At 42.2% G+C, this 25,740-nt stretch overlaps 1 protein-coding gene and 1 long non-coding RNA gene across 4 annotated transcripts in view; one reads left to right on the top strand and one right to left on the bottom strand.

Annotated features, from left to right (window-relative positions):
- The window catches only part of LOC310671991 (myosin-3), a 32,343-nt gene extending 11,878 nt beyond the window's left edge, over positions 1-20,465 (bottom strand). The window contains exons 1-25 of one of the 2 annotated variants that reach the window (XM_083428449.1): positions 20,394-20,465; positions 15,960-16,171; positions 15,364-15,507; positions 15,126-15,282; positions 14,899-14,926; positions 14,675-14,789; positions 12,502-12,594; positions 11,292-11,355; positions 11,115-11,213; positions 10,802-10,905; positions 10,584-10,722; positions 10,151-10,269; positions 9,292-9,441; positions 8,723-8,893; positions 7,917-8,226; positions 7,292-7,371; positions 6,594-6,681; positions 6,390-6,507; positions 5,867-5,990; positions 5,650-5,786; positions 4,193-4,448; positions 2,612-2,854; positions 2,131-2,307; positions 1,441-1,586; positions 1,263-1,353 (exon numbers count right to left, since the gene is read on the bottom strand). In XM_083428449.1, the coding sequence (XP_083284575.1) occupies positions 1,263-1,353; positions 1,441-1,586; positions 2,131-2,307; positions 2,612-2,854; positions 4,193-4,448; positions 5,650-5,786; positions 5,867-5,990; positions 6,390-6,507; positions 6,594-6,681; positions 7,292-7,371; positions 7,917-8,226; positions 8,723-8,893; positions 9,292-9,441; positions 10,151-10,269; positions 10,584-10,722; positions 10,802-10,905; positions 11,115-11,213; positions 11,292-11,355; positions 12,502-12,594; positions 14,675-14,789; positions 14,899-14,926; positions 15,126-15,282; positions 15,364-15,507; positions 15,960-16,163 (3,357 nt within the window). In that variant the 5' untranslated portion in view covers positions 16,164-16,171; positions 20,394-20,465. Of the gene's footprint in view, positions 1-1,262; positions 1,354-1,440; positions 1,587-2,130; positions 2,308-2,611; positions 2,855-4,192; positions 4,449-5,649; positions 5,787-5,866; positions 5,991-6,389; positions 6,508-6,593; positions 6,682-7,291; positions 7,372-7,916; positions 8,227-8,722; positions 8,894-9,291; positions 9,442-10,150; positions 10,270-10,583; positions 10,723-10,801; positions 10,906-11,114; positions 11,214-11,291; positions 11,356-12,501; positions 12,595-14,674; positions 14,790-14,898; positions 14,927-15,125; positions 15,283-15,363; positions 15,508-15,959; positions 16,172-17,468; positions 17,868-20,393 lie in introns of those variants that run through there. The other variant, XM_083428450.1, reaches the window with a different exon arrangement.
- The window catches only part of LOC310672020, a 261,869-nt gene that overhangs the window by 233,842 nt on the left and 2,287 nt on the right, over positions 1-25,740 (top strand). The window contains exons 1-4 of one of the 2 annotated variants that reach the window (XR_014508346.1): positions 15,428-15,558; positions 20,418-21,360; positions 23,214-23,340; positions 24,273-24,408. This is a non-coding gene — a long non-coding RNA (uncharacterized lncRNA). Of the gene's footprint in view, positions 1-15,427; positions 15,559-20,417; positions 21,361-23,213; positions 23,341-23,600; positions 24,409-25,740 lie in introns of those variants that run through there. The other variant, XR_014508345.1, reaches the window with a different exon arrangement.

The following is a 25,740-nucleotide window of genomic DNA, read 5'->3' as shown; positions in this document are numbered from 1 at the left end:
TTAAGGCAAAGGCTTTGTAAAACAGGAGAATTTGGAAGGCGGGCTTTGGAGAAAAAGAGACATTACATTTTCAGGGAGGAAATTCCAAGTAAAAGGGGCAGTGAGGAAAATGGGGGAAACTGGTGGAAGAGCAGGACTGGCCTGCCCATAAAGCGAAGTGAAGCAGGCACCTCAGACCAGGGGTGAGCAAACTTTTTCAGCAGAAGGCCGGTCCACTGTCCCTCAGACCTTGTGGGGGGCCGGACTATATTTTTTGGGGGAAATGAACGAATTCCTATGCCCCACAAATAACCCAGAGATGCATATTAAATAAAAGCATGCATTCTACTCATGTAAAAACACCAGGCAGGCCCCACAAATAACCCAGAGATGCATATTAAATAAAAGGACACATTCTACTCATGTAAAAACACACTGATTCCTGGACCGCCCGCAGGCCAGATTTAGAAGGCAATTGGGCCACATCCGGCCCCCAGGCCTTAGGTTGCCTGCCCCTGCCTCAGGTGATGGAAGCCCTTGCAGCAGCACCCTCATGGCCACCACACCGCCACTGCTGCTTGTGGAGAAGCAATGCTGACATTGGCGCCAATTTCCAGTGACATAGGAAAAGGGTGCTTCAGCAGGCGCAGTGCGGCAGCAGGGCAGCACTTCCTATTTCACCTCAAGGGGCAAAATGGGATGTGACACCCTTGCAGAAGGGATCAGGAAACTTTTGGCATCAAGGGTGTGAGAGTTGCAAGGAGCAAAGGACAAAACCAGGGATATATTGGGAAATATTATCAGAAAGTCAGGTTGGGGTTTGTACTGGTCATAGATGAAAATGAGAAGCATAGTGACATAGAAGAGCTGCTTCAGAGACACACATTTGAAAATAGATTGTAATGTAATGTAATGAGGCTGTTGAAAACAAACTACTCAAAACAACAAAAACTTGAAAATGGAGCCACTGTGGTCCTAATTCGTTGTGTCCTACCAAACATATACTTGAAACAAATTAATCCTATTAAACTTCTGTCTTTCTCTGCTTCCAGACAACCTGTTTACTCTGCATAGTTACTATGCTAAGAGCATATACCAGCATCTACCCAAATGGGTGGTAGATCTGCACAAAAGTGTGCTGAAGTCTGGAAGGAGTCTTACAAGGAGGGCATGTTTTATTATATCATCTTTACATATCAAAGATTATTTATAACCAAACATTTTAATTCTTGTTACCAAGTGAAAATGAGCTGGGATGCTAGAATGAAGAAAACAATTTATACCTGAAGTTCTTTGATTTTCTTCTGCAGCTGGATACCCAAAGTTTGCTCGTCTTCAATTTTGCTTTGCATTTGACTGTACTCAAAGTCTTTCCTATAAAGGAATTGAAGAGGCAGTTTAATTAAAAAGCTACCCCATAAACATATTTTAATATGCAACTACAATTTACGATTTCCGTACTTCTTCAGCTTTTCTTCTAGCTGCTGTTTATCATTTTCTAGATCCATTATGGATTCCTGGGCAAGTTTCAAGTCCCCTTCCAACTTTCTCTTAGCTCTTTCAAGATCCATGCGGATTTTCTTTTCCTGTTCCAAGGAGCCTTCCAGCTGCAACAAAAGCTTAATGTTAGTGCCAGTCTCAGAGATTTTTATAATGGGAAATTACTAATTCCTTGGGTTAAACTCAATATTAACAAAGTATGAAGAATGGACATTTGCTAGCTGGAAAGTGAGCATTTCTGTATCTCCAGCTAAGATGGGAGGCAAAAAAACGCCAACACCCTTCAGAATGCTCCTTCCCCATCGTCACACAAATATCAATACAAACTAAGGGTAGTGTTCCTTATCCACTATTGTTTTGCTTCCAGAGGATCTCCTCTGAACTCAGGAATCTTTAAACCAGCTTATTCAGGGGAAAACTTGTATGTTAGCAGGAGAACCCTGTATCCTGTTATGTGCAAGTTCCACTTGGGCACATTAACAGGCTCAAAAACAAACTTCATTAACTTAGAGATGTTTCATTTTCATTTGTATACCACCTTTTTACATAGCTATAACTCAAGGCAGCTTATAACAATCCAGCCCAAAGCAAGTAAGTCATCATAAAAAATATCATGCAAAGTTCAAGAATGACTGGGATTAGCTGTCTCACATCATCAACTTGCTGCTCCAGCTTGGTTTTCGCTTTAGTGAGAGTGTTAACTTTGTCTTCTTCAGCTTGTAGGTCATCAAGAGCTTGTTGATGGGCCTCTTGGAGGGCTTTCTTCTCCTTGGTTAATTTCACAATAGTTTCATCCAAAACTGCCATTTCTTCTGTTAGGTTCTTTACCTACAAAACACAGCATAAGATTGTTGATGGTGTTGAGGTCAGCTGAAATACTGATTAAGGACAATTAAGGGCAGACATTGTAAGGATAGGATCATTGTAAGCTTACTCTTTGTGTTTGTCCTTAACTTACTGTCTTTAATTGCAGAGGTAGAGGCACGAGATGGAAAGCCATTTTACATAAGAAATTAGCAGTTTGTAACATGAGAGTGAAAAGTGTGACAATTTTTCAAAACTTTATATGGCAATTGAATATCTTGGCAGATAGTACGGGAAACGGCATTTTGAAGGCAATATTAAAGGTTACCTTGTTTTCAGTGGCATGCTTTTCTTTTTCAACCTTAGCCAGTGTTAACTCCAGGTCATCAATATCTTTCTTCAGTTCGGAGCACTCATCTTCCAGTTTCCTTTTCTTGGCTGTCAGCTCTGCATTCAGCTCTTCTTCGTCCTCCGCTCGTTCAGTCAGCTCCTTGATTTTTGCCTCCAGCTGGATTTTGGTTTTGATCAGCTGGTCACACCTCTCCTCAGCATCTGCCAAACTTTCACTTTCCTTGTTAGAGAAAAATGTATCATATATATTATCATTCAACTCCATCAGGCAGTATAACAGTATACCACTTTCTAAATTGCTCCCCCCCCCCTTTAAAGGCAGCTAAAAGCTTTGACTTCTCTACATTTTATCTCCATAACTGGGATCCAAACCAATTCCAGGTCATCAAGGTGGCTTTAGACTTGTGTTTGTCAAATGACAGCCACACATGACATGCTGCTTTAAAAACTGGTAAGGGGAGGGAAGGTTTTCAAAGACAGTTTCTGTTATGGTATGAGGGATGTCTTCTGTTCCAGGGGATTGGAGAACAAACAAACAAACAAAAATCACACCAGCTGGACACAAACATAGAAATTCCTAAGCATGTCTTTGCATCTCAGCCCTTTCTGCAGGATGGACCATTCAGATCCAACATCATAATCAGTTCCACCTTCCCACTATATTTATGCCTTCTCTTCCATCTCTGTGTTTGATTTCAAGATTTGGTGGTCACTTTAAATATATACCGGGAGATAGATAGATAGATAGATAGATAGATAGATAGATAGCAAGTGACACTGTAGCATTAGTTCAAGATGGGGTTATCTGTGATGTACCTATATAGTCAAAAAGGAAATTCAATACAAGAGAAGAAGGGAGGAGTTTTGTGGTGCCAGTATGACCTCTCAGACTGTATGCTGTTTAACGTCTCTTGTTTACTGAGAATAATTCAGGGTGGGTTGCTGGGTTTGTGGGCGGGGGGGGGGGCAGACAGAGAGAGAGAGAGAGTATAAAGGCTATGTCTGTAAGCTTTTTCAACTGCTTGTGTTACCATTTGACTTTAACTGGCTATTCTTCAAACTTAGCATAAGTAACTGTTCTGAAGGAAGGAAGGATCTGAAAAGGATCCAGCCAATAGGCAATCCAGCTACCTAGCTGTAGCAAGTTTTCCTGCAATAAATGATGGAAGGGCTTTCCCTTCTCAATTACAGCAAAAGTGACTGGTCATCTGCTGCCCAGGGTGCCAGGTGCAAACAAAGGAAGAACAGGCCAAATGCAAGATGACAGCAATAGGAAGGAGCGTAGCATGAGGCAAAACAGCCCCATAACGGAAAAAGGCAGCTCATGAACAGCCTGAGATGGATGTGAAGGGCAGCAGGGTAAGTAGCGGCATGTCAGAGTACAGATCTTACTGGGAGCTTGCTGTGAAGCAGCTGACGCAAGCTAGAGATCTCAACTGGGGACAGCTGACTGATGGGGAGAGGGAAAAGCCTGATGAGATAGTGATAATTTAATAATTTGCTTAGAGCACCACATTTCCTAAAACTGACCATTGGGAGATATTTGTGAATTACTCACAGACTGCACTTGAAGCTGCAAGTCATTTTTCTCCTGCAGCAAAGAGACCATTTTCTCTTCCAGTTCCTTCCTTTTGGCTTCAGATTTAGCAAGTTCTTCTTTGGTTTTTTTAAACTCTTCTTTCATATTGGCGAATTCTTTCTCTGCCTCTGCACTCTTCAGCAGTGGCTTAATCTTGAAAAACAGCTTCATCCATGGCCAGTGTTTGACGTTCATGAACGAGCGAATGTTGTACTGGATGGTGAAGATAGCTTCCCTGTGATGGAACCAATTCACAGAGTTACTCATTGCGGAAAGTGAGTTTTCCTAAGCAAAGCTCGGGAGCTCCTTAATGAGGCTTCAACTGCAAAATTTCAAGAGGCTCGCCTGCAAATAATTAAATGAATATGCAACTACTTGACGATTTATTTCCCTTAACTCAGGGGTGGGGAAACCTTTTAAGCCCAGCGGCTACATTCCCTTCTGGGACCACATGCCAGAGGGTGGATGGGGCCAGAGGCAAAACTAGATAGAGCAGGGACATCCAGCTCCCAATAGACTGCAGTCTACTCACAGTATAAAAAAACTGGCAGTGATCTACCTATTTTCATTGGATGGAACACAGTTGTTGAGCTTTTTTGGGAATGCCAAAGTTGTGGAGCTTTTTGGGGGGGGCCCAGAGTTTTTGAGCTTTGTTTTTAGGAAAACAAAGTTGTGGAGCTTTCTTTTCTTTTTTGGGGGGGCGGGAGATCACTGAGGGGCCAAAGATCCTCCAGGATCTACCAGAAACACCCCGTGATCTACCAGCAGATCGCGATCTACCTGTTGGACATGCCTGCGATAGAGCATAAATTTTTACAATTGCACAGTAGGCTAGTTTCTCCATACACACCCTGTTCTCTGCCCAGGAAATTGAAGCTCAAGGGCACATTCCAGGCAGGCAAAAACACTCAGAAGGATGCAAAGCAGGCCCAGTGACGGGTGGAGAGGGTCAGATAAGCCTGAGGTTGCCCACTCCTCTCTTGACTTGAGTGAAATAGTGTTCATCACCCCTCTTCTGAAAAATCTGATTTAGCACCTAGAGTTAACAGAATTTCAAGAGACCTGTAGCAGATATCTTTTGGTGCAAGCCCAACCATATCTACTCAGAAGTAAGTCCATTGGTGCTTTCTGCCAGGTAAGTGAGGTTGGGATTGCAGCTTAAGCAATTAGTTTCAGTTTGCCAGCATTTCTATGTGTAACAGAAGAGGTGAGGTCTGCTCCTATGGCCCAAGGAGATTATAGCAGCATGATAGGATTACATAGGCACAACAGAGAGGGTGGGAGAAGTGGCAATTTTAAGGAGTGTTTCAAAAATATCATTTGTAGGGTATCTTTCCTCTAACACTTCTGGGGAATCAAGGTAAGGGTGGGAGGCGGAGGCTCTGCATCTAGTAAAGTGAAGCTCCCTGGTGTAAACCTGGGGAGAAACATTATACCTTCTTTCCACCATTTTTTGGTACTCTGTTCTCATGAGGTACCCTCTGCACATAGCTTGTGTGCGAGTGATGAGCAATGCTAGACGTTCGTCTCTCATCTCTTCCAAAAGGCCCAGCAACCCAGCCTTGAAAAACACCTAAAAAGAGAAGGCAAAGTATAGTCGCTGCCAAAGTAGAGCTACTGCTTGTACTCTTCTCAGCACAGAGAAGTGCTTACTTTGGTGTGTCCAAATTTGTACTGGGTGTGATCAATATCAATAGATCCCAGCAGTTTCTCACAGGCTTTCTTGCTGTCCATAAACTGGCCCTCTGGGATAGCACTAGCATTCAGAACGCGGTATCTGTCCATTTAAACACAAACAGGTTTTAGCACTCTAAACAGTGGAGAAGGAAGCAGCTCTTTCCCACTAGCAAACACTTCTAAACAGCTTAGGTGACTGCCCATAAATAGGCAGCAAGATTGTGGTTAGTTTGAGGAGGCTGCGATACTTTTTATCCAAATATTTATTTCTATTGTACAAAATCCTAAACGGAAGTTCCCCAGGCAAAAACAGTGAGGGCAGGGCAGCATTAAAAAGCATATTTTCTGCAAAAAAAAATACCATTGTATCTAAATTATAGTATATAAAGTGATGCTCAAGCAGACACAGGTGTCATTGTTATCCAGAATTCTAGACAGTGTTTTCCTAACAAATTGCCTCAATGCAAATTAGGAAGATCACAATAAATGTAGCTGAGACCTTTGTTTAAAATCCCCATATAAGATTCTGTTTGGAAATCCCTTCCTGCAGATTCGAATGCCTTCAAGCACTCCATTACACCGTAGCTGGTGCAGAACAAGCCTGTGATCCATTGCACCTGTGGAAGAGAAAACCTAAATAGCAGCTTTCCCTGATACTCGACTGAACTCCTGCTGGAAATTGATGTCAGATTGTCTTAGTTACCTGGAGTTTTAGTTTCATTGGGGATGATGCAACGCACAAAATGTGGGTGAGTTGTCCGCAAGTTGGTCATCAGTTTGTTCAAATTTTCCTGTAATTTGGAAATTTATATTAAATGCTGTTAAAATTTTATTATTCTGATAAAAAGAGCCATATTATATTTATTTACAAATGTTCTTCTTCTTCCACATGCCCTAAAATAAAATTGAAATGTGTAGGCTAATAAGGTCTGCTCCCCAAAAATGGAAATAAGATTAACTTATTTGTTACATTTACTGTACTTACCCTCACTCCAAGATCTAAACCTTATTATATACAAGCCTAATACCCCTAAGCACACCTTTAATATTGTTTATTTTATCATTTCTAATTATTATACTTTCTGATCCCTTTGTAATTTAAGTAGATGACGATCACATGAAAAAAGCAAAATTATTGGGGGGTGTTGTTGTTTTAAATAATGGACCCACCTCAGATGCATGATCAGTTTAGTCCAGCATTCAGTTTCCAACAAAGGATGAAAGTCAAATGCATCACTGGGTGATATATGCTCTTAGGCACTTCTATAAGCCGTCCACCATTTGAGCTAATGGCACCACATATACAAACTATTGACTATCCAATTAATGAGATTTGCTTCTACAAAAATATATTTAGTGCAGCGGGGCACCTGTCTTTCTGAGGATGCCTGCAAGCCTTACCCTGAAAAGTGCAGAAACAGTTTGGAAGGAAGACCCCTTCTTCTTGGCAGCTTTCTTCTTAGTAGCACCACCACTTTCAGCTGCAAAGCAAGACGTAAGTACAATTGGCGATATTTCTGGTCAGCCATTCTGGCCATCCTTCTAACCATGGTCAGTGCAAGAGGTCACCTCAGTTTTAAGCCAAATATAATAGATCAGGGTGGCCCAAATTTTCATACCAAGTGGGCCAAAAGACACGGAACCCACAGTTCACACACTGCCTTGTCACAGAGGTGGGGTGGGGAGTGAGGCCAAAATTTGACACACACACCCAAGTCCTTACAGTGCCTTCCCAAAGCTGGCTAAGTGAGGCACCAGGCTTTGGGGAGGAGGCTTTAGCTTGGTTCTAGAGCCCTCACACTGCCTGCCCAAAGTTAGGAAAGCACTAACTAGGCTTTGGGAAGGAGGAGGGAGGACTCTAGGACCCTGTCAGAACCCTCACACCTTCTGCCCAAAGTCCAGCACCTTGCTTAGCCAGCTTTGGGAAAGCAGCATGAGAACTGGGGTGTGTGTGCATCAAATGTTGCCAGAAAAGGCCTTGAAGGCCATGTGTTGGACCACTCTGTAATAGATGAAGATAACATACCATCCTCTATGGTAGCAAAGGCAGCATAAAGATTGGCCAGAATCTTAATGGATGATTTCTGATAGAGTCCCACAACAGTTTCATTCAAAGGGTCTTTGTTCTTCTCCAGCCAGCCAGCGATATTGTAGTCCACAATCCCTGCATAGTGGACCAAGGAGAAGTGGGCCTCAGGCTTGCCTTTGACAGGCTTAGGTTTCTGGAAATTAGCAGATTTTCCAAGATGCTGGTCATAGAGCTTGTTCTTGAAAGAAGTGTCAGTTGCCTTAGGAAACATGCACTCCTCTTCCAGGATGGAGAAAATGCCCATTGGCTAAATTGAAAAACAAACAAGTTTTATTTCAAATATATATTTCTATGAAGTGGATATTTATTTACAAGGCAACAGGGGTGGATCTACTATGAAACTAATGAAGCTTAAGCTTCAGGGGCCCTAATCCTAGAGGGGTCCCAGAAGTGATGCTATTCCACATTGCTTTGAAAAAAAATGGGTCTAGTAGATCCAGTTTCAGTCACATGACTCAAACGGATTAATTTTTTGCTGTATGTATTTCAACAATTCCAAAGTTTGAGAGTCAGTAGCACAGATGTTGTAGAGGTGAAGTGTGAAAGAACAGCAATTTTAAGCAAAATCTGAGATGTTGTAGTTCATATATACATAGTGATCTGTCATAGAACAACCCCATTGAAGAAGATAACAGCGGTTACCCAGACCTTGTTGCTGGTTGGGAAGGCGTCCCAATAACAGTTCAAGTTTCAGGGCCTCAAAAATCAAGGTCCGCCACTGCAAGACAATATGGCAAATGTACCTTCTCAATAAGCTCAATGCAGGCAGCCAAATCCATTCCAAAGTCTATGAAAGTCCATTCAATCCCCTCCTTCTTGTACTCCTCTTGTTCCAGCACAAACATGTGATGGTTGAAAAACTGTTGCAGTTTCTCATTGGTGAAGTTGATGCAGAGCTGCTCCAGGCTGTTGAACTAACACCAGAATATCTTATGTTAATACGATGGCTTTGGCTTCAAAGGTACACAGGTAAGCAGTTTTTAGAATTAATTCTTCACAATTATTAGAGGAAACAAGGAGGCTATGCAGAAGGGAATAGTGGAATATTTTCTTAATTAATGGTACCTCTTTGAGGTTAGGGAGGAACTTGTCCCTCTCCAAAAGGGAAGAGAAGGTGTGAGCATGGGGAAATTATTCTTCCCCTTCCCCAGCTCCCCAATATCACCCATTACAACCGTGCTCTGGGACAGAGCGCACAAGGCAAAATACATTTATATAAATATTTATAAGCCGACTTTCTGGAACAAGTTCAGCCTAGGCAGTTAATTTGGCTGTTACAAGAGAGGCAAGAAGTTGCAATGGGTCCACATACCTCAAAGATTTCAAAGCCTGCAATATCTAGGACCCCAATGAAGTGTTGCCTGGACAGCTTTGTATCCAGCTGTTGGTTGATGCGAAGTACCATCCAGAAAAATAGCTTCTCATAGACAGATTTGGAAAGGGCATTGACAGCATGATGCACCTGCAGGCAACAGTCCAGACAATTAGCGGCCACTACATAGTTAAACAGTGTTGCTGAAACAAGTCACTGCACAAGTTAGAGCTCAATTGGTATAGCATAAAATGGTTAATCTCAGGATTGTGGGTTTGAGCCCCACGTTGGGCAAAATATTCCTGCATTGCAGGGGATTGGACTAGAAGACCCTTGTGGTCCCTTCCAACTCTATGATTCTATGAATCACTGTCTGGCCTAGGATATGGAATGACCCAGGAATAACAGTGTTAGCTAGTCAAGATGGAAACTGAATGATCCCAGCTCAGAAACCCACCACAAGAGGTGAGTAGCTTAAATATCTGGTCTTTCTGCTTCAAACTTCTCCTTCCAAGTTGGGTTGGGGAATACAAGTTGCTTTACCACAGGGCTTCCTGAAAGAAGATGATGATGGTACTGGGTGTCATGTAGATGTTGTCTCATCTCACCAGAAATTCTTCTCTATCTATCCCAAAGCACTGCAAATGCCCTATGGATTCCCTGCTGGTGTGACCTTTTCTGAATAGTGCTCCAGTGGCATTAATCTAGCTGGGATGGATGTTACCAGAAGAAAACAGATTTCCCCCCAAACTTGTAAATCCTAACTAAGCAGCATACTGAAAGGAAGAAATGTAGCTTGCCTGAGTAAGAGCCCCTCACATAAGCTAATACATGTTTTTGATCTGATGCATGTCCTCACCTGGTCCACTGTTTGACCTTTGGTCACATATTCATTTCCCACTTTCACTCGGGGAAAGCATAGGGCTTTCAATAAATCTGAAGAATTCAGGCCCATCAGATAAGCTGCTTTGTCAGCCTCTACAAAACAACATATGAGAAGCAAATATGGGTGGAACTCTTTCAGGACAGCCAGAAAGCAACAATCATTTGAGAATGGGATAGTCACAATTAAAGTTGTAGCTGCAATTGTAATTTACTCATTTAAATTATGACAGGGAGAGCGATTCAGATTAATTGCCAAAAGCTGAGGAAGAACTGTATATAATCACTTTTAATGTGAAATATTTCCAGGGATGCTTTGCACACCTCACGTGAAAATTCTCTCCCCAACCACCACCATGAGATCTGGAAACTGTTTTTTTTTTTAATGATGTATACCAGAGATCTGTTACCTTCACTGCCATCTGGCTCTGCCTGCTCCTCTCGTGGTTTCTGCTTAAACTTCATGTTCCCATAATGCATCACTGCCCCAGTTAGTTTATAGATTCCAACTCTCTCTTCAGCAGTGAAGCCCAGGATGTCTATAGCCGTCTGTAAGATAGTTCAGGCAGCAAGCAATTAGCTGAAATTGTTACTCAGTATTTATATTAGCAGCAGCACTTATACTTACATCTGTAGCTATTAGTTCCTCTTGGTCATCTATGCTTTGTACTGAAATCTCCCCTTGGCTTATAAATGGGTAGTCATAAGGGTTTGTTGTAATGAGAAGCATTTCTGAAATGAAATTAGAAGAGTCTGATAATCGCCATATAACATCTTAGATTAAGATACAGAAGGAAAGTAAATGGTTCTGAGAATTCTCTCTCGCCCCCTCCTCACCCAGTTTTGTGTAGCTCTGGTTGAGCAACTAGCATAAAATCCTCTTCTACTTTACCAGATAATCGGAGACATTCAGGATGGAAATAAATGAGACTCCTGCTTACCAATAAGTTCAGGCTTCTTATTGGAGAGAATCTGATAGAAAATATGGTAACTTCTCTCAGCCTTCAGCTGAAAAGTTACTCTTGATTTTTCCAGCAGATCTGCAACAAAGATTCACATTTAATGTTTGTAAACCCGGTTTAATATTTGACTGGCTGTGTACCAATCTGGATACTTACAGGTCTCAATATCTGCAGAGGCCAGCTTTCCAGTGGCACCAAAATGAATCCGGATGAATTTGCCCTGCGAAGTACAGAGAAAAAAAGTCATAACAGAGATCCAGGTCCTTTCAGAAAACACAACTACCAGGATTAGATCTATTATGGATTTTTCATTTTAACATTTTTGCTTGTTTGTTATTGGAATTGCTCCTTATGTTTCTGGATGGAAGGGGCATTGATTTCTGTGTTAAGTTTCTATTTCCAGTGGAAGGTGTTAGTTGCTTTGGTGGCTCAGTTGAAAAACCAAAAGATGAGATATACTGTATTGGCCTGAATATAAGCCACACTTTTTTTCCCGACCATGAAAAGTTAAAGTGTGGCTTAAATTCACAACCTTACAAAAATTGGCTTTTACAATATTGCTGTAGGATTTTCTGCTACATTTGCCATTTATGGGTGTGAGTGCCTGCGGAATTTTATGGGAGTGTTTTATATTTGGCTATTGTCTTTTTTATAATTTTCCCCTTTGAATTTCAAAGGTGGGGCTTATTCGCTGGTGCAGCTTATATTCGGGCCAATACGGTAAGTGTTTCAATAAACAAATGTTTTCTGTAAACAGGGCCAGCCCTCTTAGTAGGCGGAGTGAAGCAGCTGCTTCAGGTGGCAAATGTTGAGGACTGGAGCTAGAGGTATTGAAGGAGAAATCTGTCTGCTGTACAGCCTGTCCTGTGCCTCCTAAGCTAGTCTGTTAACCTCAAGTACATTAGAAAATGCTATTCTACTGCTAGAGCTGAATCCCAGCTTTTGGCTATTTGCATTTATTTGCATTTATTTGCATTTATTGATGTGCACAGCTCCCCTTCCTTCTCTGAAATGCATCAATTTGCAAGCTGCTTTCTTAAAATGAGATAAGTTTAGAAGACATGAAAAGATGCTACTGAAGCACTTCAAAGTTTTGGCACTGGTGTACATACAACTTATCAAAAGACAAACTTATCAAAGACAAACAAGAATTTGAAATCTTTATGTAAAACTGATATGTGAATTGCCTGTTAATTTCTCAGCAACTACAAAGCAAGCCACATCTCTTCAGCGGGACTTCCTCCAGGGTAACACCTTCATGATCAGTCCCAGGATGTGAAATGCAAACACAAAAATGAGACAGCTGATATTATTGGCTAAAAAATTGCTAACTACTTTTAGATCCTGCAATGTATGCACCACTCACAAAGCGAGAGGAATTGTCATTCCTGACAGTTTTGGCATTTCCAAAGGCCTCCAATAGGGGATTGGCACTGATGATCTGATCTTCAAGTGTCCCCTATAAAAGGTAAGGAAAGGAAATATTTGAAAAGTGAATAATAAAGTAATGGAAGTAACAGCTATTGAATGTACATGGATAAATACACAAGACCTTGGGCACAATGCTATGTTCACAGTGCTATATTCTACAGCTAAGTGTTAGCTTTCCGCGTTAGTTTTCATGAAAAACTACCCCTTAACTTGTTTCACTTCCAATTTGGCCAAGTCTTAATTAGATCCTTAAGTCTGATTAACATGAAGAATGCCTGGGTCATGAATGGACCTTGAGTCATATTTATGTTCATTTTAGGACAAGTGATTGGTCTTGGGTATTCAGATACAGGTGATATGTTCATTATTCCCTGCACCAAGCAGGGATCTGAAAGTGACTCAAGGGTTCAAGTGAGTTGCATGCATCCTTATAGCTACTGTATGATCCCTTCCCAGTTTGTTTGGTTTTTTTGGAAGTTTGACTCTGAATTGCTCTGGTAGAGAGAGGAAGGGAATGAAGAAATGAAAGAAAGAAAAAGGGAAGAAAAGAAAGGAAGAGAGACAGGAGACAGGAAACTGTAAGAAACTAAAGGTGAATTAAGAAACAGTTTGTGGCCACGCCTTTCATAAAGGTAAAGGTAAAGGTACCCCTGCCCGTACGGGCCAGTCGTGTCCGACTCTGGGGTTGCGCGCCCATCTCGCTTAAGAGGCCGGGGGCCAGCGCTGTCCGAAGACACTTCCGGGTCACGTGGCCAGCGTGACAAGCTGCATCTGGCGAGCCAGAGCCGCACACGGAAACGCCGTTTACCTTCCCGCTAGTAAGCGGTCCCTATTTATCTACTTGCACTTTGACGTGCTTTTGAACTGCTAGGTTGGCAGGCGCTGGGACCGAGCAACGGGAGTGCACCCCGCTGCGGGGATTTGAACCGCCGACCTGACGATCGGCAAGTCCTAGGTGCTGAGGTTTTACCCACAGCACCACCCGCGTCCCTGGAGCAAGATACAAAAGTCCCAGCTTTTGGCTATTTGCATTTCTTGATGTGCACAGCTCAGCTTCCTTCTCTGAAATGCATCAATTTGCAAGCTGCTTTCTTAAAATGAGATAAGTTTAGAAGACATGAAAAGATGCTACTGAAGCACTTCAAAGTCTTGACACTGGTGTACAACTTATACTACATTCTTTTTTCCTGGAACAAGATAGAAAAGTGTGACTAGAACAGCAGGAAATTCTCTGTGCATCTCAACTAGAATCATTCCTGTGTGAGGAATGATTTGTCCTTTCTACCACCAGAACAGCTGTCCATGGTACTGTGTTGCTTAGCCTTAGAGGCACCCTTAGACTAGCGGCTGGATATAGCCACATTTTACAACCCGTTTTGGGCAGAGGAAGATAGGTAATGCAAAAAAAGAAAAAGAAAAAAGAACAACATACTCTTCAACCACTTCCCTTTCTCAGCAGTTGCCGTGAAAATTATTGAGATGCTGTATGCTGGAAGTGCTACGTAGCTTTTTATTGTCACAGCTCTGGAAGCAAGCGCCATAAGGGCATCACAGAATGAATTAATTATTGCTTAGAAATGCACAGCCCTTATTTTAAAGAAAAAGCATGGTTAAAAAAATCTTCATGAGGCTATCCAATGTGGATCCAGTAAGTGAAGTCTCAGGGCTTGGTGGATTGTGATACTTTGGCTGTAAGCCCCATTGTTTCTTAATTGATGAAGGAAATTCTATAGACCTGATCAAGTTAACAGAACAGAGTACAGTCGTACCTTGGTTTTCGAACAGCCTAGTTCTCGAACATTTTGGCTTCTGAATGCCGCAGACCTGGAAGTGACTGTTCTGGTTTGCAAACTATTTTTGGAAGCCAAACATCCAACGGGGCTCCCGATTGGCTGCAGGAGGTTCCTGCAGCCAATCAGAAGCCGCACTTTGGTTTCTGAATGCTTTGGAAGTCGAACGGACTTCCGGAACAGATTCCGTTTGACTTCCAAAGTATGACTGTATAACCAATCAGGAAGTTGTTCAGAGTCTATGGTCCTTCAGCAGTGCCTTTTGTATGCTTACAACCACAGGTTTATTTGCACTAATGCCAGCCCATCTCGTCCTACCTTCATCTTGGATTGAGATTCCTTTTTCTTGGCTCCTTCTCCAGTAGCTGCAATTGTTGCAAAGTACTGGATGACACGCTTGGTGTTGACAGTCTTTCCAGCACCAGATTCTCCACTGTCACGATAAAAGCAAGCATCATGTAAAGAAAAATGGAGGACCATTACTTATGTTATAATTGTACTTTGGCAATATGAAGTAGGACAAACCCAAAGCATCTGCTTACGTGATCAGGATAGACTGGTTTTCGCGATCTGCCAAAAGGAAAGAGAGAAGCATGCTCATTATGCTGCAGAGGCATATGCTGAGTTACAGGTTCAACCACTGGATTAATTTCCCTCAAATCTGGGCATGTGATAAAGTTTTACTAAGCCTGATGGTATCATGCTTGTTCCTCCAATTCCGTTCTGCTTATAACACCTTATTCCCTTTTCAGTTGTGAAGTATACGTACCAGTTAGCATGAACTGATAGGCGTTGTCAGAGATGGAGAATATGTGGGGAGGCACTTCTGTGCGCTTTTTGCCCCGATAGCCAGCCACCACTTCTGGATTGTATACAGGCAGCCATTTGTATGGATTAACAGTGACACAGAAGAGGCCTGAGTAGGTCTGCATGAAAACCAATAACAATACTGTTAGACTCTGTCCCTTTGGGGATTCCTTTCTGTGGACCAGGACAGCACCACTTACATAAATCATCCAGGAGCTGTAGCGCTCTTTGAGGTTATACAAAACAGCAGGTTCATGCAGATGCGTCAGCATTGCCATGTCCTCAATTTTGTCAAACTTAGGTGGGTTCATAGAATACACATCATCTGGCTTGACAGTCAGAGTCTGAAATGCAAAGAAGGAAGGACTTTCGATGAGGAATGGCTATGCCACAATGTAAGTTTGCAGTACAAATGAAATTATTTCAGTCGTGATGGCATATATTTAGGACCCACACTATTTTTGTGATTTTTTAAATAATTGTAAGTTTTTAAAACTTTTTAATGTGTTTTAAATTATTGTAACCCACCCTGGGATGTTGGGGTGAAATGGAGGATGGTGATGATGATAATGATAATGATAATACTACCACCTATCTTCAGGACAGACCAAAAACTCTTTGTGTAAAAATTAATATACATATTATAGAGATGTTTTCAGTAGTTCATCCCAGCAGTTTAAGTGCTTCACAAATTTTGTCCCAATTATGATCAGAACAATCCAGCTGGAAAATCTTAGCACATGCTTATGGAAAAGGAGGACTCCACACTCCACCCCAAATCTTCAAAGACACTCACCCTGCCATCATCTGTGTCCACGGTAGTTTTGCCACCTTCAGTGCCCTTGATTTTCCCTTTGGCATATTCCTCCTTTGGATCAGCCACGAAGCAATAGGTCTTGGCATCAAAGGGTTGGTTCTGAGCCTCTATTCGCTCCTTCTCAGATTTTCGGAGAAAAGGGGCAGCCACCCCAAAAACCTCCATTTCTGCATCACTGCTCATTGCTGCAGCTAAAAGTGAGACAGGAGGGTCAGTCCTTATTCTGTGGAAGTCTAGGAAACTTGAACTAGAGACATCATGTTCAGACAATACCAGACACGGTCCCTGTTCCTAAATCTAATAGAGTGTGCAGCAGCGTGAATGATCCCTTTTGTAAGCAGGACAGAAGGTCCAGCTATTCCCACAAACTCCCATTTTCTCTGTAATCCTGACATTATGTACTGCGCCAGGGGTATACAATGGACAGGCAGGGACCAGGTTTACATCCCCCCATGTCAGTGGGCCCGTGTAAGACCATACTGCACCATCCTGTTCTGCTCCCACCCCGTTCCAACCCATTTTGTGACATTTTTGTGATGTCTTTGGGTCACTTTCAGATCTGGGCCAATGTACATGGACAGGTTTAAAACAGTTGTTGCCTTTAGTGCCACCCAGGTGTTATTGGACTCCAGTTCCCATCAGCTCAAGCCAGTGGTGATGATGGGAGTTGAAGTCCAAAAACACCTGAAATATGTGGCATTGGATAGCTCACACTAAATTCTGGGCACACTCTCCCTTCAGTTTTCTATAATCCAATCGTCCTGTCTCCTGAAAGATCACTAGCTTACTTATGTCTACCTGTTTGCCCTTAATATGCTTCTTACGTTGCTTTATTTTTATCTGCAACTGTCCTAAGAACTTTGTTAAAGGGCAAAATATCAATACCAAGGAGAATTAAGAATGAATATAAGTAAATTGCCATTTTGGAGCAAATAACAACAATAGTGAGGATAGTTTAGCATCCATGAAATAGTTGCACAAATACAAAATCTGGACTCTAGAAAAGAATGCAGCACCTTGCAATTGATTTTTTTTTTTTTAAGTTTCAAAAGGAAGCATAATAATTTGAAAGAAGAGCCTCATGAAATACAGTAGTACCTCTGGTTAAGAACTTAATTTGTTCCGGAGGTTCTTAACCTGAAACACCACTTTAGCTAATGGGACCTCCCACTGCCGCTGCGCCGCCAGAGCACGATTTCTGTTCCCATCCTGAAGCAAAGTTCTTAACCCGAGGTACTATTTCTGGGTTAGCAGAGTCTGTAACCTGAAGCGTTTGTAACCCAAGGTACCACTGTACAGAATTATCACAATTGCATCCTGCCCTGTGATAATTTTGACAGAAAACATAAATTATGCAAAACAATTGCATGTAACATAGCCTGATTTGTATATTCGAGTCAAATTAGTTACTTTGGTATAGAATTGTTATTATTATAATTCTGTGAATGGCCTATCTGGTGCAGAAAAAAAATCAGTTGTTTATGTTACCTTTGGTAGGATCACTCCTCTTTTTGGAGCCATCCAAACCCACCCAAAGAGACCAAATGTGGCTTGCTTGCTTCCTTGAGTGCTTTTAAATCTAGGCATCTAGCATATGTTGCTTGCCACAGCAAGGCCTGAGATGGGTGGGTTGGTTTTTTTTTAGTTCTACACATTCCTTAAGCATAGTTCTTTGGTGAGGAAGCACCTCTGTTGTGCCTCCTATTTCCAAGTTACATTTTATTGGCTCAGAACATGGGATGAGATGAACAAGTAAGATGGTAACAGGAATTCCTGGGCAGGGGAGAAACTTGGTTTACTCCCACTTTCAGCGTTCCTGCACTCAGTGTAAATGGAAGCCCCCTTTTCTTTCATCAGGTTGTGTCTGTGTTGCTGCTGAATGTCCCTGTGTACTGGGAAAGGGGAGGAAGGAGAGAAGGGGGTAGTGGCTGTGAAAATATAAGATTACTTGAGATATGAAGTGGCACCTGTGCTTAGCAGAATGTTGACTGAATTCTGCAGTCTCTGTGTTGAGTGGATGGGAAGTAGCATGTGTCTGCATGTGCTGTGAGTGAGAAACAAAGAACCCTCAACCATCTGCTGCAGGCAGTTTCAGGGTATGGAGCTGCTGCTTCTGATGATGAGAGATTAGGGATCTCACTTGAGAAAGAGATCATATTAAGCGTCTTCCGGAGGAGTAGCCATGTTCCTCTATTGCAGTGAAAACAACGGAGTGTTGTGGCTGCTTAAAAGACTAACACATTTATTGGCTATAAGCTTTCAAAGATTACAGTCCACTTCATCAGAGGCGTGAAGCGTTCTCCTTAGTTATAGGGAGATGTGTGTGCATGCACATGGTTTGTGGGGAGGATTGTAAAGGCGAGGTCAGAGAGAAATGAAATGCAGAAAAAGTATAGATAGTGACAATTACATACTTAACAATGGTACCGTATTTTTCGCCCCATAGGACGCACCGGCCCATAGGACGCACCTAGTTTTTTGGGGGGGAAATAAAGGAAAAAAATTTTATTTCCCCCCCCCCAGGTGTGCTGCGCTAATCCCGAAGCTTGGGGCGTGCGGAGTTCAGCGCGCCCCAAGCTTCTGGGTGCCAGCAAGGTCTCCGCTAGCCGTGGGAGAGCTGGGTCTCCCATGGCTAGCAGATAGCTTCCTGAAGCCTGGAGAGCGAGAGGGGTCGGTGCGCACCGACCCCCCTCGCTCTCCAGGCTTCAGCGAAAGCCTGCATTCGCCCCATAGGACGCACTCACATTTCCCCTTCGTTTTTGGAGGGGAAAAAGTGTGTCCTATAGGACGAAAAATACGGTAATTCACATACAGTAATAGTTCACGATGACACAGACATCCTGGCAATAGTAAGCCAGTGAACACATAAAAACCTAAAAATTATTTGTTTTGCTTCCATCCACAAGTGATAACATTCAAGTGCCTGATGTATTGTAATTCAGGGACTGGCCTGTTTGTAAAATGCAGATGGACATTGTTGGCCGATGATGACACATATCACCTTAGCAGATGTGGAGGCGAATGAACCCCTGAAGTTGTGGGTGACATTATTAGGTCCTGTGATAGTGTTTCCAGAGTCGATATGCAGAGAGCGATAGAATCATAGAATTGTATAGCTGGAAGGGACTACAAGAGTCCTCTAGTCCATCCCCTTGCGATGCAAGAATCTTCTACCCGATGTGGGGCTCGAACCCATGATTAAGAGGCAGCCCTGTTTACGGAAGTTTTTAATGTGTGACATTGTAATGTACGGTATTTTTAATCTTTGTTGGAAGCTGCCCAGAGTGGCTGGGGAAACCCAGCCAGATGGGCAGGGAACAAATAATCATCTGGATCTGCCAGAGGGGCTGCTTCCTATGTCAATATCTTCTTTATTTGTGCTGTTGTTGCTGCTAAGTAGCAGTTTTTGGTAGGGTGCTATCTGAATGTCAGTACAGTATATAGATCTACCACCTAAGGCCTGTGAGAGAATGAGAGTACATTTCAGCCTTCCAATACACTTTGTAAAAGTTCTTAAACTAGTCATCCTGGAGCAAAATACCTTCAAAGGGAGAGTGCTGTGTGAAACCAATGAATTACAATTTATCAACATTTTCATTTGGAAACATCCAACATTAGTCATGCTAGGAGTAGTTCTATTGACTACTCTGAATGTGACAAACATTGACTATCACTTGTGAACTGAACTGAGACAAAGGATTTTTTTTAGCACAATACATGTGTTAATTGGCTCACCAGATGTCAGGGTCATTAAGAACTGTTACGTATCTGATGCCCTTTTAAATGTGTGGTGGGAGGGGGGATTATTGATTTGTTTTTGTTCTTATTTTCATTATGCATTTTGTGTTTTTTATAATGTAATTTTCTGTTGCGAACCGCCCTGAGATCTACAGGTAAAGGGTGGTATACTAAAAAAAACTAAATAACTAAGTACTTTTCAACATTTTATTTCTCCCTGACCTCACTTTACACAACCCCCTCATCCCAACTCATGTGTATATACACCTATAACTCAAGATAACCCTTCATGCATCTGATGAAGTAGATTGTAATCCATAAAACTTCATGCTATTTTAAATTAGTTCATCTTTAAGATGCCGTAAGACTCTTCGTCAAATACTGAATGCTGGAAAATGATAACATAGGTGCATGGGAGATTGGTTTTTCCAAGAAATGGCCCACCTATTTCTTAGAATGTCATTCCTTCACCCACAAGTTGCAGGCAGAAAAGTCAAAGTATAGGGAGGTACTTTCCCTCTCCTCAATACACAAGCACAGAAGCACTGCAGTTATTATCACTCCACAGCAGACGGACTGAGAAAATGAAATTGCATCACACAAAAAGGATCAATAACTGTAATTTGGGAGATGGGGTAGGGGTGGGACACATAGCGCCACACCTTGACTTCTCACCTTTTTATTTTCCACTCCCAACAGAAAGAAGAAAGGAACTGGATGAAATAAGACGTCTAATCTAGAAAGGAGCAGACAGCGTAAGCATTCATGAGTCCAGGATCCTCAACAGCTGAGAATTTTTTAGAATCTCAAAATACACTACAGAAATGGACCCTCTTCCCCCTAAAATTCCTCCTCAGAGCAAAGTGCCTTTAAGCTCAGCTAAAGTATAGCTGCCCTTATTGTCTAAATTAACACTTGGTTGCCCTGGGATCTCTCCCAAAGTGGGAAACTCTGGAGTATGTTGCCCATATTGCAGGAGGGAGGGGGTAGGGAATGGGGATGGAGGGAGAGAGACTGGTTATCAAACTTACCTCTCACAGCTCGCAGCCACCAGTAAGCCTTTCATCTCCTCCAGCTTTTATAGGCTGTGATTCTTCTCTTAGCTCAACCCCTCTCTATATTTGGAAATCAGAGACTGTTCCTAAAGCCTGCTTGCCACTTATACACTTATTTACCCTCAGAAAATGTATTAATAGAAATGACCAAGTTTAGTCATTATTTATCAGTTGTGATACTTTGGCATGGAAGCTAACCATTTCTTTAAACTTGGGAGGTAATGCCAGTGCAGGAGAGATCTGGTGTCTGATCCCTTTAAAAAAGAGAGTTTGTGGCAGTTTTTCCATCTGGCGGTCTTATTGGATCAAATCCTGCAAATATACTTGCATTTTAGTAGCCTGGCAAACAGCTATTTTATCAATTACATTTTAAGAATCTGTTACATTTTAGGCACTAAAATGCAATGTCTGAGATTCCCAAACACATGTGCAATATATATGTATACATGCATTTGCCTGCAGTTTGAACTCATATGTGGAAACATGTATTTTCCTGGAGTAATGTGTGAAGAAGCATCCACTATAAGCAGGAATATTGACACTAACGAAACTCTCTTCTTTTTTGTTTTGCCCAAGCAAAGTCTCAGGTAAAAATTACAGTAAAAAAACAGAACACTGGGAATTAAGCTGTGTGTGAGTATATGCTCCATCTGGTTGAGGGAGATCATGTGGGTCTTTCTGCCATCCCAATTGGTCCTGTTCGCATGATTACAATGGTGTAGGCTGCGCTACAAGGGATTTAACCCCCTTTCTGTGTTAAAAGGGAAGAGGGGTAAGAAGGTACAGAAGGGCAAGCTTTGAAAGAGTGACTGCATAAAAAGTGAAGTCAAGACTGGAATAAATAATTGCGAGGCATTTTGAAGATCCTTCTTACTTTCTTGGTAAGATTTATTGTCTGCCCTTCACCAGGGCAGGTTGAAACTGTATATAGAGTTATAAAAACAAAAATGAAGTATAGATTCAGCAACAAAAATGATTGATTCTACAAAACAAAATAGTTTAACTGTCAAAGGCCAGAATTTTGTATGGAGAGAGTTTAAGGACTTTGTTCATTCAGGGGATTCATATTTCATTTTTGACCAAAGAAAGACCTGCAACATCCCAGGTCAGAAGAACAGGTCCTTAGTATTTAACAAAGATCTAGTTATCGTCTCTGACACTTTTGTCCTTATCCTTAAGGGTTTATCATCAACTTGCCACTGTCCTGAACAGGCATGACCTCCTAAGCAGCATGCCAAAGAATTAAAGCTATGCTACCAAAGAGGGAATCGGTAACAGCTGATGAAAGCAGACGTCGTGTAAATCAAAACATACTAATGAGAAACAAAGGGCAAGTATCTTAAAGCAGGGACACTCCCAAGCTAGTCATCCACTTAACAGAAACTGGGGCTCCAAACCAATACTGCTTTTGAATTACTTGTTTTAAAAATTTATATTCTACCTATTTTGTGGGATAAATTTTGTAGGAGAAATTTGAGGCATGTCACAATCAAAAACAGTTTTAAATCTGCTATCAAGGCTCATGATATGTGATACGCTTTCCAGAGCCCCCTTCCCAGCTCCTGCCAATGGAATATATAAATATATTTAAATCAGCCACTTTTATTTGCGGGGGGGGGGGGTAGTTCCTAGTCTTTATTGCAATAAGGAATTGTGTGGTATTATAGTTTAAGGAGCTATTTTCAAAAGGCGTCTAAACAGAATCCAAAGCATTACTTATTTACCTATCAAATTTATATCCTGCCCTTCCTGCTGAAGAAAGGATACATCCGTAATAAAAAATACAGTTCAAAATAAAATGAAAGCATAGTTAAAACATTTTAAAACTGTTAAAAATGTTTAAAACAATCAAACATGTAACCAATCATGTGTCTTAATAGGCCCACCAAAATAGAAATGTTTTCAGTAAGCATCTAAAAGAATACAATGATGGCCCCTGCCTATTGTCAATAATCAGAGAGTTCCAAAGCACAGGTACTGCCACACTGAAGGCATGACTCCTGACCAACGCAGCAGTGCACGTTTGGTAGGACAAAGTGAGTCAGCTCATATGGGATAAGGCTTTTCCTAAAGGTAACTGGTCCCAATCCATTTTGAGCTTTATGTACCAGTGGTAACACTTGAACTCAGTCTGGTGGCAAACTGGCAGCCAGTTTAGATATTTGAGCTCAGGTAAGGAAAAGGTAAAATGTAATGGACCCCTGGATGGTTAGGTCCAGTCAAAGGAACTATAGGGTGCGGCACTCATCTCACTTTTCAGGCCGAGGGAGCCAGCGTTTGTCCACAGACAGCTTTCCAGGTCATGTGGCCAGCATGACTAAACAGCTACTGGTGCATGGAGGACCATGAGAAATGCCAGAGTGCATGGAAACTCCGTTTACCTTCCTGCCACAGTGGTACCTATTTATCTATTTGCATTGGTATGCTTTCAAACTACTAGGTTGGCAGAAGTTGGGACAGAGCAACGGGAGCTCACCCTGTCACACAGATTCGAACTGCGGATGTTCTGATCGGCAAGCCCAAGAGGCTCAGTGACCCCAGTGCCACCCGCATCCCTTTGAGCTCGGGTATAATATGCTGACAGCTTCACTCCTGTAAGCAATAGTGCTGGAGCATTTTGCACTAACTGCATTTTCCAGAGGAAACACCTCATTGTAAGATGTATGCTGTGGGAAGCAGAAATGCTTCAGAAGCATCTGTACTGCTCTCTGTACCGCTTCAACCTGGGACACAGGAACTTGGTAGAACTTCCAAAGTAGGTCAAAGCTACTTTAGCAATAACATGGGCTATAAAACTAAACATAATAATAGTATAATGGCAGACGAGTGCAGAGCTCATCAAGAATCCAGTGATACTCATACAGAGTACAATCTCCCAGCTTTGCATACCTCACTCTTCCTCGCCTTCATGTGAATTCTACCTTGAGCCTTAATATTTAGTCAGGGGCTGCATTCAACATTGCAGTCCTGCTTTGAGACATCAAACAGCTGTGCAGTTTCCATTTAACCAGCATGGTGGCAGGTGAAGAAACTACAGATTGTAGCGATGTAGCCTAGAGCCTAGAGCCACTTCCATCCAGCTCCAGGTAGAGTGAGGAGCAAGCTATCTTCTCTTTCACTCGAGGCCACTGAAGAATGGTCAATAAACAGCCCCATCTCTCATGAAAAATGAATTCTTAGAATCCTCTCTAAGCCGGGAGAATGAGCTCTTGTCTTTTTTTAGCAGCAGCCTTCCATGGTTAAGCGTCTTTTGAATGTACTGCCTTGTTTGTATTAGGTGTCCATGGAAAGTTGAGATGTTCCAGAAGCATCCATTTTATGCTAGGCTTCAAGCACGAGGACAAGAATTTTGCAGGGTGATTTTGATGGTTGGAGAGAAAGGGAACATGGGGGCTTTCCCACCACATAGAAGAACAAGCAGGCAGCAGCCACAGATCTGGGTTCCAAAGAGCTGCTTTTGCAAATGAAGGCTCCCTCACCCCTCCCTTCTTTTTTCTAGTAGGTTAGTGTTACCCATTGGGCAGCAAAGATTAGAGAAGAGAACTCAGCAACAGACCTTGGCCACAGCCATTAAGGACCAGGCCCCCTTGGCTCAGCAATACTGCATTATTGCCTGTATCCAAAACTATTACATGGTAAGCAACTGCTGTTCATCTGCTGTGAATTCTGTGTTATTTGAAGTGTCTTCTATTCTAACTATGTGATTAATACGCACCAGAGGAGCTCAGCTTCTGGATCTTGAAGTAGAGCAAAGTTTTATCTGGGAGCCAGACATTTATTCTAGTGCACAAATCAACTCCACCTGAAGTTGTCAGCTCCAAGCAATAAGGTCCTTCAGAGTAATATGTCAGGGGGCAAATGCTTTGGGTGCCAGAGAAGTCCTTGCACCAATAGTTAGCCATTCCTGTTTTAAACAAGCCACCTAAAGAGAACAAGATGAAAAATTCACAGATAAATGGATGGAGCAAAGTATTTGCCTAGTATGTTTCTTTAGATGACATTGAACTATTACGACTGCAGTCCTAAAAATGTTATGAGGGATTTAAGTCGGTTTAGACCTGTTTACTAAATGGGACTGGCACCCTTCAACATTAGTGCTGGTGTCATGTGCTTGGAATTCCAAAACTGGCTTTATGTGCTATTACGTGATGTTGCACTGCTATGGCAATGGGACAGCTCTTAGGATCATACCACAAGCCTGTTTATATCATGAGAGTGAGGGTGGAAGGAACCTGGGTTTACCTCCATCTCTGCCTTAAATAAACCATTCTCTCTCTCAGCCTCAGATCCATATTTGTTAAATTAAGAGGGCTTTGGCCAATTTGATGCCCTCCAGGTGATGTTAGACAACAATTCCCATCATCCCTGACATTGGTGATATCGGCTGTGGAAGATGGGAGTTGGAGTCCAACAATATCTGGAGGACCCCATGTTGACTATCCCTTGTTATAAAGAATAGCTGAGAGCTGTATCAATTCCAAGCAGTAGCAGAAGAAGAAATGTAAGTCTAAATACCTATTCTAGTTAAATAGTCTGGCTTAAAATGAGATTATCCATGCCCCACAACCATTACAGATCATTCTAAAGTCTGTTTCTTGCATTTCAAAATTCCTATGCAGTGGTACCTTGGGTTACATATGCTTCAGGTTACATACGCTTCAGGTTACAGACTCTGCTAACCCAGGAATAGTGCTTCAGGTTAAGAACTTTGCTTCAGGATGAGAACAGAAATCTTGCTCCAGCAGCGTGGCAGCAGCAGGAGGCCCCATTAGCTAAAGTGGTGCTTCAGGTTAAGAACAGGTTCAGGTTAAGTACGGACCTCCGGAACAAATTAAGTACTTAACCCGAGGTACCACTGTATATACAGAATTACTGTTCACCCATCTAAGCGGTGGGCGGAGTTTGCAACCTGGTGTGGGCTTCCCAAGCTGGGTGATACCCCATCGCTGACTGGCCATCACTCCGCC

This window comes from Podarcis tiliguerta, assembly GCF_965153285.1.
Source record: "Podarcis tiliguerta genome assembly, chromosome: 2".
In the NCBI taxonomy this organism is placed as follows: domain Eukaryota; kingdom Metazoa; phylum Chordata; class Lepidosauria; order Squamata; family Lacertidae; genus Podarcis; species Podarcis tiliguerta.
Note: the sequence above shows the minus strand (reverse complement) of the source record. Positions and strands in the feature narration are given on the sequence as shown.